Source organism: Schistocerca americana, chromosome 7 (assembly GCF_021461395.2).
Source record: "Schistocerca americana isolate TAMUIC-IGC-003095 chromosome 7, iqSchAmer2.1, whole genome shotgun sequence".
NCBI lineage: Eukaryota > Metazoa > Arthropoda > Insecta > Orthoptera > Acrididae > Schistocerca > Schistocerca americana.
This window is the reverse complement of record NC_060125.1, coordinates 392,479,410-392,502,222: the sequence shown is the minus strand read 5'-3', so window position 1 is coordinate 392,502,222 and position 22,813 is coordinate 392,479,410. Positions and strand designations below refer to the sequence as shown.

Sequence of the window (22,813 nt, the reverse complement as noted above, 5' to 3'; positions counted from 1 at the left end):
CACTAAGCAGATTCAGAAGGATGTAGGCTGCAGTAGGTACAGGGAGATGATGAAGCTTGCACTACTGGGAGATGAAGAAACTTGCACAGGATAGAGTAGCAAGGAGAGCTGCATCAAACCAGTCTCAGGACTGAAGACAACAACAACATGTGTCGGATGACATAATATATTAGTCGGAACATATGCTCTTGAAATTTCAGCAGTGAACCATACTTTGCACCAGGACTGGCCTTGTAGCATTTGCTATAAGAATTGAATGAGAGTTTCCATGATACTCGTGCTTATTTGTTGTACCCAACACAAAACACATTCCACTTATTAGTATCTCCTGTATATTCTCTATTAATGTTACCTGGTAAGAGCCCCAGGCTGATGAGAAATACATAGCAAGTTGGTTGAATGAGGTTTTGCAAGCCACTTCCTTCGTGAAAAGAGTTACATTTTCTTGGGATTCTTTTAATAGTTTTCAGTTCGGTGCCTGCCTTTCATATTGCTTGGTTTGTATATAATACCATAAGCTTCCTGGCCAGTGCCCGGATGATTAAAATTCTTAGTGTGTTGTAACAAGCCTTAGTATAAAATAGAAAATACTTTAAAATATATAATCAATAAATCTGACATTTTGGCCGTGTTACAAGGATCTTCTTCACAACAGGAATGGTTTTACTGAGGGAAAGGTGCCCCTATTTACTGCAAACTATTGGCGTCAATACACTACATTTCTGGAACTTTACTGGCCTTAAACTATAGTAGACTAGTCATGACGAGAGGGAGGAAGCTGTTCATGGATTGTCTGGCTTGTTGACGATTGACGCTGGTCTGCAAATCAGCAATTTGCTTCTGGTGGGCATAGTTTTTCCCTGGTGTAAGCAAAAATGCTCTGACAGTTCCTATATAGCTGTTTGTTTACTCTGTCGTGTCTGTGCCCAGTGAGGCTTCATCCCTGCACCGCTCACTAAGATAGCTGCCAGCCAGGAACTGAAAGCTTACAGCTGTCCTCTCTATCAGTCTTGTCAAGCTGCTTATTAATGTCAGTTTCCTGATTTGCAGACAGGTGCCAATCATCAACAAGCCAGATAGTCTGTGAATAACCTTGTTCCTACCCTCTCCCTCTTGTCATGACCAGCCTGTCATAGTCAAGGGCCAATAAAGTTCCACAAATATGACATACTGACATTGATAGTTTGCAGTAAATGAGGGCAACTTTTCTTCAGTAAAACCAGTCTTGCCATGACATGAAGGTCATTGCAAATATGGCTGATATATCAGTTTTGTAGTTTAAATATTTTAAAGTGTTTTAAATTTTATACAATGATGTTGTCCTGAAAATCTTCATGGACCTTCTAATGTTATATATCAAGTCAAATGCATGTTCTGTGAACAGTATCCATCTTATAAGACTTACTGGGGTTATTTCTGAGGCTATTTTAGCATTTTAAGAGGAAGAAGTATCATTGAAAGATTTATTGATGGTCAACACCTGCTCCATTGACAAATTTCGCAACAGAAGCAATTGATGTATAATAATATGAGTGTTACATAAAGTCTGATTTTACCACATGTTCAGTGCAATACTTTGATAAATGTAAATAAGCATTATAAAATGATTTTCTGTTGGGTATGATGCATGACTACAATAACCTAAGAATTATTATACGGGGTGGTCCATTGATCGTGACTGGGCCAAATATCTTACGAAATAAGCGTCAAACAAAAAAACTACAAAGAACAAAAGTTGTCTAGCTTGAAGAGGGAAACCAGATGGTGCTATGGTTGGCCCGCTAGATGGCGCTGCCATAGGTCGAATGGATTTCAACTACGTTTTTTAAATAGGAACCCCCATTTTTTATTACATATTTGTGTAGTACTTAAAGAAATATGAATGTTTAAGTTGGACCACTTTTTTCGGTTTGTGATAGATGGCGCTGTAATAGGCACAAGCTTATGGCTCACAATTTTAGACGAACAGTTGGTAACAGATAGGTTTTTTAAATTAAAATACAAAACGTAGGTACGTTTGAACATTTTATTTCGGTTTTTCCATTGTGATACATGTACCTTTGTGAACTTATCATTTCTGAGAATGCATGCTGTTACAATGTGATTACCTGTAAATACCACATTAATGCAATAAATGCTCAAAATGATGTCCGTCAACATCAATGCATTTGGCAATGCGTGTAACAACATTACTCTCAACAGCAAGTAGTTCACCCTCCGCAGTGTTTGCACGTGCATTGACAATGCACTGACGCATGTTGTCAGGCATTGTCGGTGGATCATGATAGCAAATATCCATCAACTTTCCCCACAGAAAGAAATCCGGGGACGTCAGATCCGGCGAACGTGCAGGCCATGGTATGGTGCTTCGACGACCAATCCACCTGTCATGAAATATGCTATTCAATACCGCTTCAACCGCACGCGAGCTATGTGCCGGACATCCACCATGTTGGAAGTACATCACCATTCTGTCATGCACTGAAACATCTTGTAGTAACATCGGTAGAACATTACGTAGGAAATCAACATACATTGCACCATGTAGATTGCCATTGATAAAATGAGGGCCCATTATCCTTCCTCCCATAATGCCGCACCATACATTAACCCACCAAGGTTGCTGATGTTCCACTTGTCACAGCCATCGTGGATTTTCGTTGCCCACTAGTGCATATTGTGCTGGTTTATGTTTCCGCTGTTGGTGAATGACGCTTCGTCACTAAATAGAACGCGTGCAAAAAATCTGTCATCGTCCCGTAATTTGTCTTGTGCCCAGTGCCAGAACTGTACATGACGTTCAAAGTCATCGCGATGCAATTCCTGGTGCATAGAAATATGGTACGGGGGCATTCGATGTTGATGTAACATTCTCAAGACCGACGTTTTTGAGATTCCCGAATCTCGCACAATTTGTCTGTGACTGATATGCAGATTAGCTGCAACAGCAGCTAAAACACATTCTTGGGCATCATCATTTGTTGCAGGTTGTGGTTGACGTTTCACATGTGGCTGAACACTTCCTGGTTCCTTAAATAACGTAACTATCTGGTGAACGGTCCGGACACTTGGATGATGTCGTCCAGGATACCGAGCAGCATACATAGCACACGCCCGTTGGGCATTTTGATCACAATAGCCACACATCAACACGATATCAACCTTTTCCGCAATTGGTAAATGGTCCATTTTAACATGGGTAATGTATCACACTGCAAATACTGTCTGCCCTGGCGGAATGTTACGTGATACCACGCACTTATATGTTTGTGGCTATTACAGCGCCATCTACCACAAAGCAAAAAAAAGTGGTCCAACTAAAACATTCATATTCCTTTATGTACTACACAAATATGTAATAAAAATGGGGGTTCCTATCTAAAAAAATGCAGTTGATATCCATTTGACCTATGGCAGTGCCATCTAATGGGCCAACCATAGCGCCATCTGGTTTCCCCCTTCAAGCTAGACGAGTTTTGTTCTTTGTAGTTTTTTCATTTGATGCTTATTTTGTGAGATATTTGGCCTGGTCGCTATCAATGGACCACCCTGTATAATTATTATATGCACCTCAATGTATTGTACACTTGTACATTTGTTATTTCCTCTTAAATGAAAATATTTTTCAGGTTTTTTGACTTATTCTACATCCATGATGACTATTTCATTTAAGATCTGTAGAACAGATAAGACACAACATTATGACCACTCCCCACCGTGATGTTGGATGCCACCTGGGGTCATTGTTGGCACGTGATGCTACTACAAAATTATGTAAACAGGGCAGACGTGGACGGGGGTCACCCTAGTGAAGATATGGGCTGCAAATAGGGAAACCCATTGAAATAAGTGACTTTGACAAAGGGCAGATTGTTATTATGCAGAGCCTGTAAACGAGTATATCGAGAATGGTGAAGCTAGTCAAATGTTCACATGCTAATGTGGAAAGAGGTAGAAGCACAGTGAAACTACTACTAGGTGCTAACTGGTTGGACATCTACGACTCTTCACTGAATGTGGGATTCCAGGCTTGTGTGCTCTGTAAAGTAGGACAGATGATGATCTGTGGCATCTCTACCAAATGAGCACAATGCTGGTGCATGCACAAATGTTTTCAGATCACACTGTTCATCTTACATTGTTGATCATAGAGCTCCACAGCAGACCATCACTACATGTTCACATGTTGACCCAACGACATAGTCAGTCAGGATTGCAGTGGGCACAGGACCATAAGGTTTTGAATGTTGATCAATAAAAATGTGTTGACTCTTTGAGTGAATCACATTTTTGCTACACTAGGTTGATGGTCATTTCCACAAACAGTATCACCAAGGTGAATGGCAGCTCGAAACGTGCAGCGCACCATGGACGTGGACTGGTGGGAGCAGTATTATGGTATGGGAGACATTCTCCTGAGCTTGCATAGGACCTGTGTAGTAGTAATCGAAGACAGACTGACAGCTGCGAACCAGCTGCGTCCCTTTGTGCTTGATGTCTTCCCCTATGGCGATGTCATATTTCAGCCGTAAAAATGTCCATGTTTGAGGAGCATTATAGTGAACTCATGTTGATGTTTTGGTGACCAAATTCACCAGATGTAAATCCTACGGAATCCACGCGGATCACTATTGGGCGCAACCACTACGGACGCAATTAGCGGCCCGTTATCACACGAATTACCTGACCTGTCTGTAGACAACTAATGCCACAACCCCCACAAACCTACCAATAAACTGTTGGATCCATGATATGCAGGATCAGTGATGTATTTTGTTCCGAAGATGGACAAACAAGTTATTAAGTAGATGTCATAATGTTTTGGCTCGTTGGTGTATGTATTTTCTCAACTGTCTTTGCCCACAGTCTGTGTTTTCAGCCAACACTATGTAACTGCCAATACTGTGGCATAACATTGTAAAAGTTATCCACAGATGAATAAAATTACTGCTACCTGTTATACCTTTGCTTATAAGTGACATGGGAAAATTGTCACGAGCTACAGTGATGGTTGTAAGTTTGAGCTTAACTGTGCCCTTGTCATAATTTTGGTTTATTATTATTGTTATTATTGTCAAGGATATATTGTTATGAGAGATTTCTCATCTGTTCAACTTTTTAAAATATTCAGTGTAAGTGTCTCAAATAAATATTTTTAAAAAATGTTTCACTTGGCAGTATGATTTAAGACATTAGTTACTATCAATTTCAATACTGTGAACGCTAATGTACCTGCACTTTGACAGCTCTTTGCCATCAGCGAAAGACTAAAGCAACCAAGACCCGCACCAGAGCTGTTGGATAGGCGTCTGGATTTCAGCCATGTGCTGGATTTCTGCAGCCAGTTGACAAGCATTAAAGTACTTGGATCACGTGCAGCTGTTGGAACAAGCAACATAGTGCCCAGTAGCCTGCCATTTGAGCTGTCTGTTTTCCGTTCATTAGAATCTCTTGAACTGGCAGAGGTATGTTTTTTTTTTATTATTATTTGCAAGTATTTTTGTTTCAGATAACATGCAATTGCCGGCTGCTTGCCATTTGGAATTGACTTGTTTATGCCTTCATGGTAAAAGAATCATCTTGATAACCATCAAAAGTGGTGTTTATGATGTTCATCACAGCAAGTTACCTGTGCATGAAAGTTTGTGTAACCTCTATGTAAATCTTATATTTTTTGATTCATTTGTTCAGTCATTCTTTCAGTTGCACTCTGTCTTCTTCAGGAATGCAGAATGAATATAATAATACATCATTCAGAGGGGCATCACTTTCTTTATGCTAAATTAACTATTATCCTGCTGGTTTATGGGATACTATTAAATGTTACAGTTTATTTTTATTTAAAATGCTTCAGACAATTTTCAAAATAACAAAAAAGGATGGCACTTTGAGAAGAGCTGCAGTTTTTCCAGTTATGAGTATTAGCTGCTGCATGCTGCACATTTATGAAAGGATGTGTGTTATTGCCCAAGGGGATAAATTACTTCTGTACTGATACATACCGGGGTTATTTTATTGTGACACTAAATGCAACGCTAATAACCGTACTGGCCTTCCAGGATAAGGTAATGAGAACTCATTACTGGAGTGTGTAAATAAAATATTATTTTAATTATTTGTAAGGTTTTGAATATTTCCAGAAAACATAAAATCTAAACATTTATTGGAGAATTCATATCAGTTGTCGGTACGGCAACACTTGTAAAACCATCTTGATAACAGTTGTCAGCTTCACTTTAACATGTGACACAAAATAATCACTCGTCTGACAGCAGTGGTAAGAGTCATGTAATCGCCTAATACTGGGTGGCCCAAAAAGGATGGTCGGATTTGAACTGCGTAGTACCATTGAAAGGTGAGGAGGGGGGACCACTGCCGGCCGTCTGCAAGTCGGCCATTACACCCAGTTTGCCACGAGATGGCGCAGTGGACAGTCGAGCATCGTGTTTTTGCTGTGGAACAGTTTTTCAGAAATGATGAACCGTTTATTACTGTGCAACGATTGTTTCGACAACGTTTTGGTGTAGCGCGTGATGGACCCATTCCAGATCGCAGATCCATATCACGTTGGGTGACTGCATTCCGGACAACAGGGTCTGTCAAAAGTGGTAAATCTACAGGGCGTACACGTACGGCAGTTACTCCACAGAACATTGATGATGTTAGAGCGTCAGTGCTGCAAAGCCCGCGTCGTTCCACTAGGCGTCGTGCTCAAACTTTAGGCCTCAGCCGTAGTTCGTTGCAGCGTATTTTAAGCCGTGAGTTACAGTTTCACCCATACAAAATTATGATCACGCAAAAGCTGTATGATCGTGATTTTGAGCAGCGAAGACGATTTTGTGAATCAATGCTTGACATTTTGTACTCTAATAATGATGTTGTGCTTCTTATGTCAGATGAAGCCCATTTCCATTTAGACATAGCCATGTCAATAAACAAAACTGCAGGTATTGGGCAGCAGATAATCCCAGAGAATTGCACCAAAAGCCTCTTCATAGTGCTAAGGTAACAGTCTGGTGTGGAATTTCAAGATTGGGGATTGTTGGTCCTTATTTTTTTGAGGAGAACAACGCTACAGTCACAGTGAACTCGAAACGTTACGTTAACATGCTACGTAGCTTTTTGGTGCCGAAACTGCGAGAGTTACATGTAAATCGAGATCGAATTTGGTTTCAACAGGACGGGGCCACGGCCCACACAGCCAATGACTCCATGTGTGTTTTAAGGCGGATGTTCCCCCACCACATCATCTCGCGTTTTGGAGATGTCCACTGGCCCGCAAGATCACCTGACCTCTCAGCCTGTGATTTTTTTCTTTGGGGATACCTAAAGTCAAAAGTCTACGTAAAGAAGCCCCGAAACTTAATTGATCTGAAGGAGGCAATCAGTGCGGAAATTATGGCAATTCAAGAAGAAACAGTAGTGAAAGTGATGGAAAATTTCGAGGAAAGACTTGTGGAATGCATCACCGAGGAAGGACACCATCTTCCGGAAGTCATTTTCCGTACATGATTTTTTGTGGTTAGTTCTTGTAATTGGGTGCCTGGGAGCATTTAGTTACGTAATTGAATAAAATTAATTTGTAAAACTGATGGAGTTATAGTTATTTAAAATGTGACCATCCTTTTTGGGCCACCCTGTATCACTCTGGAAAATTCCAAATCTGCCCAGTGGATTGGAAAATATACACCAGTAACAGTCAAAGCACCATATCCATCTTGTTCCCTGCAACTTCCACAGAAATCTCTTTAGAGACAAAACTCGATAACAGTTCAAAGCTAAATATGCCAAAATTGAAACAATCAAAGTTTAAACAGAATCAAATACAGTTTATTCACATCATTTAATGCTCACCAAGTCCATCTCTTCTCCCATTGCATTATTTAGTCCCACTTAATGAGAATGCCTAGCATCAACAAAAAGTTTACTACTGTTAAGCAGATGTACAGCAAAAACAGCAAAAATTCGTGCCAACTCAGTTAGCAGTGTAGGGAAGGCCTATGTATTTATTCCTGGCTGCAAATGAAAGTGAGCCCCCGCAGTGTGCGGAACTCCTGGAAACTTTACCATTCTCTGGCTCTTGACCCACTAACAAATAAGACCACATCCCTGTATATGGTTGTCTACTGGTTGGATTCAAATGAATGTAAAATCCTTGCCCCATTTAAAATCCTTTTTGGATTCACATTCTGGCGAAAGATTTGCAATAGTATTCTCATTGATTACTTTAGCAGCATAAATACTTCATTTTTTTCTGTATTTCCCATCAGATTATACCCCAGGATAGTACTGACCAAAGTTATGAAAATACATACTAGAATTTTTGCCTGTAGATCAGTATAATTTTAGAGACTTGCAGGTACCATACATAATGGACTAAGATTTAGTTTTTGGAGAATTTTTCAGAATATTGATTCAGTTGTAGTTCGTTATTTATCTAACCACATCGGCTTTTCGTACATGGGCCTATCTTTTCAACTACTCAGCAGTTACTGAAATGGACTTATAGTCCATGTACCTATTGCCAATATCTTCAAACCACTTAGTCCGGGTTTCCTTAATTAAAACTGTCAAAAATTATCTCCATACAAAACAGCAGCTACACAAAAAAGGTTGCACTATATACTAGCATTTATAGCATGGCAGAGGGAAAATAGGAAAGGGTTAAGGAAGTGAAAATTGAAAAAGATTAGATAAGAAAGTTACCTAGTTGAATTGAATTGAATTTTAATTCATCCTGTAAGATTACATTGTGTACAGTAAATGTACATGTAATATAGGACATATCAAAGTATTACCATTCATTATCACTTATTTTTCTACACCTTTAGCTTACATTTTTACATCATTGGCGCGCCAACGTTCGAGGGCTTCTCCGCGGTCATTTCCGGTGCGGTTCTCCTCTTGCTACCTGCGACGTTTGTTCGCTGCAGTACGGGAAGCCAGGATCCGTTGACCTTAAGGCTTTCCTCTTTCTTGTTCAAACTGTTCGCGTGTTTTTGTATTGCTACAGCTTCTCTGAACAAGCGCGTGTGATAGTGCTTCTCTACAGCCAGAACTTCCGTGTCGGCGAATTTTATTACATGGTCGGTCTCATTCAGTGCGTGCTCTGCCACGGCCGATTTCTCCACCTGCCCCAATCTGCAATGTCGCTTATGCTCTTTGATCCTGGTGTTGATGGATCGTCCAGTCATTCCGACATAAAATTTTCCGCATGTGCATGGTATACGGTATATTCCCGACATTGCAAGTGGGTCACTTTTCTCCTTCGCCGATCTAAGACACTCTTTGATCTTCCTTGTCCGTTTGAAAATCGTCTTTACGCCATGTTTGCACAATATAGGGCCGATTCTGTCCGTCACTCTGGGAATGTATGGCAGAAAGGCCGTACCCGACATTTCTTTTCCTGGTTCCTTACTTCGCCGAGTGTTTGGCTCTGTTACACTTCTAATATAATTTTTGGAGTACCCATTGCTCCTCAGGACAGTTTCCAGGTGTTGCATTTCTCTTTTGAGGTGTTGCGGCTCACATATTCGTCCTGCTCTCGTTACGAGTGTACTAATCATGCCTCTTTCCTGGCTCGGGTGGTGGTTTGACAGTTTGTGCAGGTATCGGTCCGTGTGTGTCGGTTTTCGATACACGCTGTGTCCCAGGTTTTTGCCGTCCCTTGTGACCAGCACATCCAGAAATGGCAGTTTCTTGTCCTTTTCTACTTCCATGGTAAATGTTATGTTGACATGGAGGCTGTTCAAGTGTCTTAGGAAAACCGACACACACAGATCGATACCTGCACAAACTGTCAAACTACCACCCGAGCCAGAAAAGAGGCATGATTAGTACGCTCGTGACGAGAGCAGGACGAATATGTGAGCCGCAACACCTCAAAAGAGAAATGCAACACCTGGAAACTGTCCTGAGGAGCAATGGGTACTCCAAAAATTATATTAGAAGTGTAACAGAGCCAAACACTCGGCGAAGTAAGGAACCAGGAAAAGAAATGTCGGGTACGGCCTTTCTGCCATACATTCCCAGAGTGACGGACAGAATCGGCCGTATATTGCGCAAACATGGCGTAAAGACGATTTTCAAACCGATAAGGAAGATCAAAGAGTGTCTTAGATCGGCGAAGGAGAAAAGAGACCCACTTGCAATGTCGGGAATATACCGTATACCATGCACATGCGGAAAATTTTATGTCGGAATGACTGGACGATCCATCAACACCAGGATCAAAGAGCATAAGCGACATTGCAGGTTGGGGCAGGTGGAGAAATCGGCCGTGGCAGAGCACACACTGAATGAGACCGACCACGTAATAAAATTCGCCGACACGGAAGTTCTGGCTGTAGAGAAGTACTATCACACGCGCTTGTTCAGGGAAGCTGTAGAAATACAAAAACACGCGAACAGTTTGAACAAGAAAGAGGAAAGCCTTAAGGTCAACGGATCCTGGCTTCCCGTACTGCAGTGAACGACCGTCGCAGGTAGCAAGAGGAGAATCGCACCGGAAATGACCGCAGAGAAGCCCTCGGACGTTGGCGAGCCAGGTACATATAGTCTGCGCCCGCGAGCTCGGCTCCAGTTCACCACCGGCAGTGGAGGGTGAAGCTTTGACAATGCCAGCCACTCCTGCTGGCGAAACGTCAGAAAAATCATTAGATGAACCTCGGCTGAAGAAGGCAGTTTGACAGAGCTCAGTTTCTTACAGACATTATTAATATGTTTTTTCCATTTCAGTTCATTACCACAAGAATACCTAAGAATCTAGCAGATTCTGCTTCTTCCAGCCTTGTTCCATCAACCTATAAATCCATGTCTACAGCCTTTTCCTTGTTTTTAAACACTGTGTACACAGTCTTTTTTAGATTTATAACCAGTTCATTTTCCAACAGCCATTGAGCTGTGACATTTGCAGATATGTATGCTCTTCTCTCCAGCTTTTCCATATTTTGGTCACTATTTAGTATTGTCATGTCATCAGCATACAATATTTCTTTCTCCTCAACACCTGTATCATTAACAAACACATTAAATAACAATGGCCCCATTACCGAACCCTGCGGCACTCCATATTTCATGGGTTTGGTTTCTGATTGGTATGAGTTTCCTAATGATACATAACTGCTTGCGGTTACACAAGTATGATTTTATCCATTCACCTGGTCGCCCTCGAATGCCATAGTTGCTTAATTTTTGTATCTGCATTTCATGGTCAATGGTGCCAAATGCCTTTGAAAGATCCAGAAACATTGCAGAGACAACCTTTTTCTCATCTAAGGATTGTAAAATGTATTCTGTTTGACTGGCAATTGCTGATTCTGTAGATTTACCCTTTCTGAAACCATGTTGTGAGGGTATGAGAATCTTATGTTTGTCCAAATAGTTAACTAATCTGGTATACATAAGCATTTCTAGGATTTTTGAGAAACCTGATATCAGTGAAACTGGCCTGTAGTTGTTGGGATTATCCTTATACCCTTTCTTGTACACTGGCACTACATTTGTTATCTTCAGTTCTTCTGGAAAAATTGCATCTCTGAAAGAACAGTTTTCTATGTTCAGCAGTGGTGCTATTATCTCCTCACTTACCAGCTTTATTACATGATTTGATATTTCACCATCACCAGCTGATTTCTTGGACTTCAGTTTCTGTATAGTTTTCTGCAGTTCATCTTCCGTGATTGGTCTTAAGAACATAGTACTACATGTTCTTTTTGGTACCTTAATACCCTTCTGTTTTTGACTATTTCTGTCCAATTTTAAGTTTTCTACTACACTAGGGAGAAGATGCAGGATATAATGAGTTGAAAGGTATGTAAAGCAATAAGGCATGCTGAAGTCTTTTGCTGGCTGGTGGGAACAAGTCACACTCAGATTCACCTTTCATCTTGACACTGTCAGTTAAGGCTGGTTTTGTGATTTGTGATTGTGTCACCAGCAAATATGTTAATTTTTTTACAGGTGCCAAAACTTCCGTACTAGATCTTTTTTTATAACAGAAACGGCCTTGTGGAGTGCTGTTGTTTTATACTTCTCCATTTTAGGTTCTGTTTTGAAGGTGTGATTCGGTCTGTTAATGTGACAGTGTCTCCTATGCTGCAGATAGGAATCCATTTGTATGAAGGGCCTGTTATTAATACTATAACACTGTAACTTGGCAAATAAAATTTTTTGATCAAGATGTTCAAAGGATTTGGCAAAGCCACAGAAAATTTATGTGCTATTTGTTAAAGCAGTGTGCAGTATGTTGTTCTTTCATTCATTCATTCTGTAGTTTTTTTCTATTGTGATAGTAAGTCCTAACTGTCCTCACTTCTTTAGACTGATAGCTTGCTGTTTCTGTTTTCTTTATTTCTAATCTTTCTCCAGATCATCGAGGAGCTGAATCCTGTGCCTTCTGGGTTTTCTTATTCTCTTCACATATATCTTTCTAAGAACTAGTTTTATTGTGCTATTTCTTCATAGTGGATCTCCAATCCAGTGATTGCCTTTCTTTTCCCTCTCTTCTTAGCACCTCTCCATTTCTCACCGTTTGTCTTCCCAATTTTTATCACACTCATTCTTCAATAGCTTTTTCATGTCCACCTTCATTTAGTCCTTTTTTTCCATTGGTGGTCTTTTTGGGTTAACTTCCAGCGACTAAATTCAACTTGACATAATATTTCAGTGGTCCACCAGTCTGTAATCTTCAGGTGAGAGACTCTCGCCGAGTTTCATCTAACTTTTTCAGGTATGTCATATCTTCTTTTCCTTATCAACAGCTCAGTTGTTTTGGACTGTTTTGCCAATTATTTTGTTCAGGCAAGCTCAGCTTACCTTTGCAACGTCTTGTCAAGTCTTCTGAGCATTTTTCTTACTTCCTCACTGCTTCTGTGTTTTATTTGCACCTCCATCCTTTGTCTTACTGTGTTAAAATGCCTAGCGAAGTGATGCAACAGTTAGGACACTGCCCATATGTTCCTCATTGTGGCATCCTGATTTACATTTTCCAGGGTGTCCCCCTATTGCTTTTATCGACTGCAAAGATAACGCCGTTAAAAAGGCCATCACCATTTCTTTCCCCATTCATGTCTGATATTAATGAGGTTATCTGTCTTTTTTGACCTCATTGTCGGCAGGACATGACTCCTCCCTTTCTTCCCACATATACAAAAAAAAGAGCCATTGCTCTATTTGTATGTCTTTGTTGTCTAAAAATATACAAAAAGGTTTGTTTGTTAGGCTGTTGAAATAACACTCTTTTACTTACTGCAATTACTGTTTTGCATTGGCAGCAATGTATGATGCCATAAATATTCACAGTGTTATGAAAAGGCTTGTCATATAGTGGAGATCTTGAGTCGCAAGCAGGCACAACAAAAATACTACTAAACATGTAAGCTTTTGGCCAGAAGGTCTTGTTCTGAAATAGACAAAACACACACACACACACACACACACACACACACGTACACAAATGCAGCTAACACACATGTTATCACTGTCTCTGGCTGATGAATTATCTCACCGAGCGAGGTGGCGCAGTGGTTAGCACACTGGACTCGCATTCGGGAGGACGACGGTTCAATCCCGTCTCCGGCCATCCCGATTTAGGTTTTCCGTGACTTCCCTAAATCGTTTCAGGCAAATGCCGGGATGGTGCTTTTAAAGGGCACGGCCGATTTCCTTCCCAATCCTTCCCTAACCCGAGCTTGCGCTCCGTCTCTAATGATCTCATTGTCGACGAGACGTTAAACACTAACCACCACCACCACCACCATGAATTATCTCAGAATATGATGCCATATGAAAGCAGTGAAAATAGGCATAGTAAATTAACTTACTGATATCTTTATTGCCACAATTTGCAATAAACCTAATAACATAAGTAGCTGACATCAAACGTGTCAGCAGATCATCAATGTGTTTCTTTCTGTTCAATCTCTCATTAATGCATACACCTAAAAATTAATAATTTTCTGAAAGATGTTTTTTACAGTTTCCTCATCTAATTCTTGTTTGTTGAGTGTGAGTACTATGCTTGTATCATTAGCAAACAGAACTAGCTTTGCATCTTCATGAATATAGAGAGGCAAGTCATTAATATATGATAAGAACAATAGGGACCTAAGAGTGAACCCTATGGGACCCCCATTCTTGATGCCTCCTTAGTTTTAGGAATCTTCTAATTTTTGTCCATTATGTGAACTGTTTATTTCAACCTTCTGCACTCTTCCAGTTAACTGCGAATTAAACCATTTGTGCACTGTACGACTCATACCACAATACTTAAGCGTATCTAGAAGAATTCCATGATTTACATAATCAAAAGCCTTTGAGAGATAACAAAAAAATTCCAGTGGGTGATGTTCGATTATTCAGAGCATTTAATATTTGATCACTGAAAGCATGTATATAGCATTTACTGTTGAAAACCTATCTGAAAACCAAATTGACATTATACTAGTACTTTACCGTTACAAATATGTGAATCTACTCTTTAATACATTACTTTTCCAAGAATTTTGGATAAAGCTGTCAGAAGTGAGATTGTGCGGAAGTTGTTGGCATCAGACCTATCCCCCATTTTATGTAGTGGTTTCGACAATAGCATATTTCAGTCAGTCAGCAAAAGTGTGCTGTTTCAGTGAGCTATTACACATGTTGCTGAGGATCCTATTTATCTGTTAAGAACAAGCTTTTAGTACTCTGTCGAAATGCCATCAACTCTGTGTGATCTTTTACTTTTGAGTGAGTTTATTATTTTCCTAATTTCAGTAGGAGAGGTAGGAAGATTTTCAATTTTATCAGATTTTTCATATAATTTCAACTTCTGACTTTTTGTTAGCAAATTTCTCATATAGTTTGATGGTAATACAGTCCTCCTGGGCTCTTGGTTGTCCCGTTTCCCTTTCAACAATATTCCAAATTACTTTAGTTTTACTATCAGAGGTGCTAACACATGTAGTTCTGGACCTATAATAAATTTCCTTAATATAGTACAGCAGTTTTTATAATATTTGACTGTTCCTGGGCCATTACTCATCCTTGCTATTAGATTCATTTTCCTTTTCCAGTTACAGGATATTTTTATTCTTTAGTAAGCCATGGTTTTTACATGGTTTCTTACAATTGTATTTCACTGTTTTCAGATATACTCACAAATGTATCATGAATAAGTAACATTTAAATTTGCATCAGGTTCCTGGTACAACTCACCTGTTACAAGCTTTCCTCAAAGTTCACAATTGTTAAATTGTTAATTGAATGGATACTTTCATTTAAACACCATTACCCTTGATATGTTGAAGGATATTGCTAGGCAGCATTTTAAAACTGTGTTGCCTCAAGAGCAGATAAATAGCCATCTCAGGACAGATTTATTGCCTGTTTATAGGATCTCATCATTAGATGCAGCAATATAGATATTGAAAAGATGTGACTTGTCTCACCCCCAGCTTTATGAGTGCCTCCAGGGATTTTCTCCTCTTGTTGTTCACACAGATTGTAATGTATAAGCTGCTGATGTAGGTAGCCCTTTACTGTCATTTCTGGGTCTCAGAATCGTATCAAGTGCCTTTGTATAGTCAATAAATAAAATGTGGGTTTTTCGAAGTTGATATCTTATAGGTCAATTGTTTTAATGTGAATACACAGTTACTATAAGAACATACTTTTCTGAAGAAATGCTGCTGTTCTTCTAAAAGAGATGTATTAATTGTGTATAGCTAACTTGTAATGATTTTAACATAGACTTTATATTGTGCTATTAATAAACTTCAAACCAGTATAATTGCCACATTCTTGGATTAAGTTTCTTCATAGCACGTAAAATACTTGTTTGCAGTTCATTACATGTCTCTCAACACTTAACACTACACACTCCTCACACACTTGCAGATGACTTCAGAGCCATAACTTGCTGACACACCTCCGTTCGTCTCCATAATGAACTGTAGTAAGCATTATGTTATTATGTAACTGGAAAGACAGAATAAACAATCTGCTATAAAATCAAAACCTGTTATTATGTAACTGGGAAGACAGCATAAACAATCTGCTATAAAATCAAAACAAGATTAAAAGAATTTATTAGACACATCATTGTAAGTAGATTGAATTAGACCACTGCTTTTTGTGGCCATAAATATCTGTATTGTGAGATACATAATCACAGCATAAAAAGTTTTTAGGTGGTTCAGTTGGTGTTTCATTATGCTTGCAAACGTTGCTGGTTCTGTCATTAAACTGTGCTGATGGTTTGAGCAGAATTAGAACCTGTTATAAGAAGCTCTGGTTGCCAGTGGAGTTTGACCGCCCTCGTACTTGATATATTACCTAGTTTTAATCTGTCACAAAGATCCAGTAACAAAACAAACCAGTTCAATATATCTACTGGTTCCAGAGAAAGAGGTTTAAAAATTTGACTAACAATAGTTAATCACAAATTGTACATGTCTTCGCATAATGCTGCCGTCATAGAACAAAGGTTCCTTCTCGAGATACTTTCTAAGTCTTCAGTATAACAGTGACTTTGCTGCCATTGCAGTTTATTGATATTTGTTCTTATGCAGGTACCACCAACAAATGTGTATGGACTTGGTGCTCTGAGATCATCTCTGGAAAATCTGTCGGTGAATTTTTCAGGACTGGAAACTCTCTCCTATGCACTCCTTTGTGATCAGTTGCACCGAGATCCATCTGATGCCCGTGATGATCAGCATGCGTGGAAGGCTGTAAATAGTGCTAATTTTAGCCATAACCTCCTCACTTGTGTGGATGAGTGAGTATTACAAAATTCCAATTTGATTTGTTACATTTGCACCTTAATAAATATTATTACATCCTTCTCTTAAGAAATTTGACTTTTGAGTGGTTTGAAGTTCAGTTTGTCTACTTGTTCAGCACTTGTATTATGTTCTTCAGAGAATTCAGCAATGGTGTCAGCAGACAGACACCTTGTATTGGTTTGACCATCACCAAAATTGACACACACGTTTCATTGATGTGTACTCTTATGAAGGCGTTGAACTAACATTGATATAGACTTCGAGTCTCATCCGTGAAATTATTCAGGAGAGCAGGGCTCTAACATATGTGTAAGCATCTTCGTTTAATTTTACCACGTTTACTCTAAAAACATTTGAGACAAATGCCGAGGTAATTTTCTTCCCCATTTTACCGAATCCAGAGAATAGAAATTCTGTCTTCATTTTTCTTTACTACCCACAAATAGCCAGTGGCAGTGCATGGTATTGTGGCAGTGTTGCACAACTCCCAATAATTGTGCACTTCACGTATCTCCTTTTCTTATAAGTGTAATATATACTATGAAATATGTTACAACTTCCTGTGGTCACCTAACATCCTCATACTGGACTGAAAATCGCTGCCAGGCTCGAAGCAAACTCGTGTGGTTTTCACTCTAACTTCAGCTCACTGGTGGATGACAGCACGGCCCCTTGTGCTTTGAGCAGGGACGTATTGAAGCCTGTCTGTAACATCAGGTAGCTTGCTTGCCCATGACGTCACAGGGTGTTGCAATCGGCCTGCTGACTGCCTGACTAAAAGCTGTGTCAGATGCACTGTTAAGTAGCATCACTCCATGGATAACACTTCACCCAGCTTTCTCTCTTCCTGCAACATCAATTTCTTATGCAACCCGCTGGGGTATACCCTTCTGCCATCCATACTATTACCAATATTGATATTTCAGTGGCAATCATAACAACTTTTTTATTCACAAATTTGTTTTGAGAATAGAAATTAAGAGGAAATGTTTTCTCAGCACTTAACTAAATTTATGTTCTTGTCAATTGTAATTGGGGCTTAGATTTAATGCTAACATTGTGTCATTTGGGAAATTGGTTAGAATTGTGCTGTTGTGGGTGTTACTGCAACCTAAATGTTTATAGAGCTTATTGTAGATGACTGCCTACAGGTGTTGGATAAGTTAAAAAAAGTGTATTTGTGCCTCAGCTGTACAATTCATGTTTATTCTTTACCAATTTCAATTATTACAACAATCTTCAATGGAGAAACCTGTCATCCACAATAAAGTCGAATATAGAATATACACGAGCATCATAGAAAATGAAGGAATTAAAAAAGGTCACCATAGTATGATTTTAAAAATGACCTTTTTTAATTACTACACTTTGTATGAGGCTTGTGTGTATTCTATATTCATCTTTTATGTACTGTACAGCTTTCTCCTGTGAAGATGATTGTAATAATCAAAAGTGATAGAGAATAAACATGCAAGTGTACAACTGATGCCACAAAAAGCTTTTTTCAGATGTAATGTTATGTTTATCATGTGTCTGAATACTATTTTTAAGAACCTTCTGCATGGATGGTGTGGTGTTTCAAGATGATTGAGTATTTTGGTTCTTGATACAGCAGTTTTCTATGCCTTGCTGTATCTGATACATTCTGGACAATGAGAACTAGCTTCTCACATAGACTCTAGGATGTAGTGTGTGAGTGAAAATTATAGGGTAAATAATTTACAATGTACAGACTTTTCCCACCTTTCTGATGAGGAGAAACTTGTTGTTCAAATTGTAGGGCAATTGTTACCAGCCTAAGTACTGTGCAAAATATTAATACCAGAAACTGACAGTGTAAGAGAACATTAAAATGGGTATTTATAAAAACAGTGCTTCGTTATGTGGCTGTGAAGTTAAAAATGAAGTATTTTACTTCCCATGCCTGTCGTTTGGTAGGAAACCCTCATGGGCAAAAGTGAGAGTTACGGACATAAATCATGTGAGTACCAAGTGAAGAAGCATGAATCTTCAGTTGTTCATATACAAAATTATTTAAGACTGGCACATTTTGGAACTGTCAACACAGCTGAATAATTGGATAGTGCATATGATGCAACATGATGAAGCCCATGAGCAAGATACATAATGTGTTTTACATTTATGTTAGAACATTTTAACAGTTTTCCGTCTTAGGCATATAGGGAGCAGCATCACTTAGCAGTAGAAGAACTCTGCTTTTATTTAGATTACTTGGCCACAGAATACCCAAAATATGAGAAGCATTTTCTGAGAAAATGATTTATAAAAACAGAGTCTTAAATGAGAATAAAATAATTATTTGAAATGCTATTCCAGTACAATTGGTCTTTAAATATGTCTGCTTGTGTCTGTATGTGTGGATGGATATGTGCGTGTGTGCTAGTGTATACCTGTCCTTTTTTCCCCCTAAGGTAAGTCTTTCCGCTCCCGGGATTGGAATGATTCCTTACCCTCTCCCTTAAAACCCACTTCCTTTCGTCTTCCTCCTTCCCTCTTTCCTGATGAGGCAACAGTTTGTTGCGAAAGCTTGAATTTTGTGTGTATGTTTGTGTTTGTTTGTGTATCTATCGACCTGCCAGCGCTTTTGTTTTAATATATGGACCCATTTACAAAAGTTCTCCACTTCCTTAGTTCTTAGTGAGTTTAATGATATGTAGGGAGCAGGGAAAAGAATGTCCATCATTGCATATATCATCACACTATATGGGTGAAGTATAAACACAGCAAATTTTGCAAGGCTTCCACTATCACCATTCACATTATATAGCTACACTGTTTGCAGGAAAAATACATCAAAACCTCCTGATTTCAGCTAATGCTCCCATAACACATTTATAGCTTCATCTTACTCCTAGCCTGTGATGTCACCAGAGCATCAGCCAGTAACAGAGCATTTTCGATCACATTACCGGATCTTGATAAGCTTTAATTACATAAAAATAACAGAAATATTGTGAGAACATTGACTGTAAATGTTATTTAAATGTTGTTATCAGTCAGAATAACAATAATGTGAACAGTATTTTTAACTTCAGAAAATAGCCTATTGTGGAATAATTTGCTTGTTCCAGGACTTTACAGAACACGAGATGGGGTTGGCCAGGCCCATTCTCAATTAATTCTCATAGAACTAGGTTAGCAACATAGCAGTCCATTGTGTCAGTTGTTTCATCTACAGATGTCCATATGTTTGAAGTCCCCAGGTCTTTGCGAATTTTGTCCAATACCTGGTTAGCAAAACAAAAAGTAATTGTATGTGTGTGAAAATAGTTTTTATTTATTTGGCAAGTATGTTATGTTGGCCTACCTGGCTATAAGATTTTTGGAACACAATTTTTACTCAGTTCTAAGGGATCAGGGACATCTTTTGATGTATACTTCTCCAAAAAGCCCTTAAGAGTGGAGTTTCTGAGGTTTCCAAGTGGTAATTTGCTCCTGCTAAAGCACCACATGTATCCATGTAAAATTTTGTTTATATCCATGTGAGATTCATTTGTCTTAGGCATGGGAGCAGTATAAACAAATGGATTTGGTGTATTGCAGATTCTTTTGTTTAAAGTATTTTCGCAATACATGATACAGACGCGATGTGCGGTTCAACTTGAAATTTTCTAGCACATTTTATCTGAAATTATAAAAGATCTTTCCATTATGTGGATGTGATTTTTTTTTAAAAAAAAGAGACAATATTGTTTATTCAATTATTTAAAATAATTTTGTAATATTTTACAAAGGACAGGTGCCCCAGAAAAATTTCCAAAACAGAATAGCTTACTGTTCACTACAACAACCCACCTTTCCTTTTATCCATTGTCGAGAAGTACACTTCTGGAACTTTTTAATTTATTATTATTTATTTATTTATTTATTTTCTGTCCATATAACAAAAAGTTTTTAGACATTGTCAGGAAAATTTAAATTACCTTACACACATACAGTAAAATATTTACGTTCTTAACAACATATGGATCAGACACATGTCTGTACACATTATTTTTCAAAAGGGCACTACAAGTAGATTCCTCTATAGTGTAACACAATTTAGCTTATATTTATAATAGTTCAGTACACATAATAAGTGTATAATTACATTCTTTCATACCACTGATAGATCGGAGACATTGTCTATATACGCTGTTTTCCAAGATGGCACTACAACTTAAAGTCCTCTATAGAGTAACAACACTTCTCTATTAATAATTGCTTCAGTCTACTCTTTAGCATATTTAGATTTACTTTCTTGAGTTCACAGGGTAGTGCATTGTAGAAAATTGCTCCCATTCTGTGTGGGCTGTGGTCCATTGCCTTTTTATTGGTCACAATTCTATGAAAATTTTCCCTTCCCCGTGTATTATAGTTGTGTACATTACTGTTTCTCATATTAAATTCAGGATTTTGTTTCACGAACATGACTGTCTGCAGTATATACATGGAGTACACCGTAAGAATTTTATATTTTCTAAAGATGTCTCTACAAGGCTCTCTCTTCTTTACCTTGGCTACCATTCTTACTGCCTTGTTTTGTAATCTAAAAAGTCTACCTATATGAACTGCTGATGCCGCACCCCATATCTCAATACCATACTGAAGGTGCGGATGAATTAACCCAAAACATATTTGCCTTAAAGTATCATGGTCGAAGAAGGCTGAGACCCGTTTCAGTAGATACACATTTCTACTGATTTTCTTGCAAATATTATCTACATGGTCTTTCCATGATAAGTGTTCATCAACAACGATGCCCAAAAATTTATGTGAATTTGCATATGCAAGACCCAATGGGGATGTAAATACAGTATCAGTTATGGCAGCATTATAACTGTGGATGAACTTCATTATTACCGTTTTGTCTTTATTTACAAGAAGTTTGTTTGCTGTAAGGTATGAGGACAGAGTATTGAAACTGATCTCGGTACTGTTAGCTGCAGACTGCATATCACTGCCGCAGCTGATGAAGGATATGTCATCGGCATAGCTTACAACCATGCAATTTTGGCGTTCAGATAAGTTATTTACATATACAAGGAACAGAAAAGGCCCTAGTATGCTTCCTTGAGGCACGCCACATTGAAGTGTCCTGAAGTTTGATTTGGTTGTTAGGAGCTGCTCATTATTTTGATAAGTTAGCTTTACACACTGTTTCCTGTTTTTCAAATAGGAGGTAAGTAGTTTCAAGGCTAGCCCTCTCAACCCATACTCTTCTAGCTTACACAGAAGAATGGTAGGATTCACAGTATCAAAGGCTTTACTCATATCTGGGAAAGTGCCTATTACCTTGTCACTTTTGTCCTGCTTATTTAATATTTATATCTAAAAACAAAGATGATGTGACTTACCAAACGAAAGTGCTGGCAGGTCGATAGACACACAAACAAACACAAACATACACACAAAATTCAAGCTTTCGCAACAAACGGTTGCTTCATCAGGAAAGAGGGAAGGAGAGATAAAGACGAAAGGATGTGGGTTTAAAGGGAGAGGGTAAGGAGTCATTCCAATCCCGGGAGCGGAAAGACTTTCCTTAGAGGGAAAAAAGGACAGGTATACACTCGCGCGCGCGCACACACACACACACACACACACACACACACACACACACACACACACACACACATCCATTCGCACATACACAGACACAAGCAGACATTTGTAAAGGCAAAGAGTTTGGGCAGAGATGTCAGTCGAGGCGGAAGTACAGAGGCAAAGATGTTGTTGAAAGACAGGTGAGGTATGAGTGGCAGCAAATTGAAATTAGCGGAGATTGAGGCCTGGCAGATAACGAGAAGATAGGATATACTGAAGGGCAAGTTCCCATCTCCGGAGTTCTGACAGGTTGGTGTTAGTGGGAAGTATCCAGATAGCCCGGACGGTGTAACACTGTGCCAAGATGTGCTGGCCGTGCACCAAGGCATGTTTAGCCACAGGGTGATCCTCATTACCAACAAAGACTGTCTGCCTGTGTCCATTCATGCAAATGGACAGTTTGTTGCTGGTCATTCCCACATAGAAAGCTTCACAGTGTA

At 39.0% G+C, this 22,813-nt stretch overlaps 1 protein-coding gene across 1 annotated transcript in view; it reads left to right on the top strand.

Moving 5' to 3' along the window:
• The window catches only part of LOC124621945 (nischarin), a 72,265-nt gene that overhangs the window by 8,895 nt on the left and 40,557 nt on the right, over positions 1-22,813 (top strand). Inside the window, exons 2-3 of the mRNA XM_047147459.1 lie at positions 5,247-5,465; positions 16,554-16,762. Coding sequence (XP_047003415.1) covers positions 5,247-5,465; positions 16,554-16,762 — 428 coding nt within the window. The remainder of the gene's footprint in view (positions 1-5,246; positions 5,466-16,553; positions 16,763-22,813) is intronic.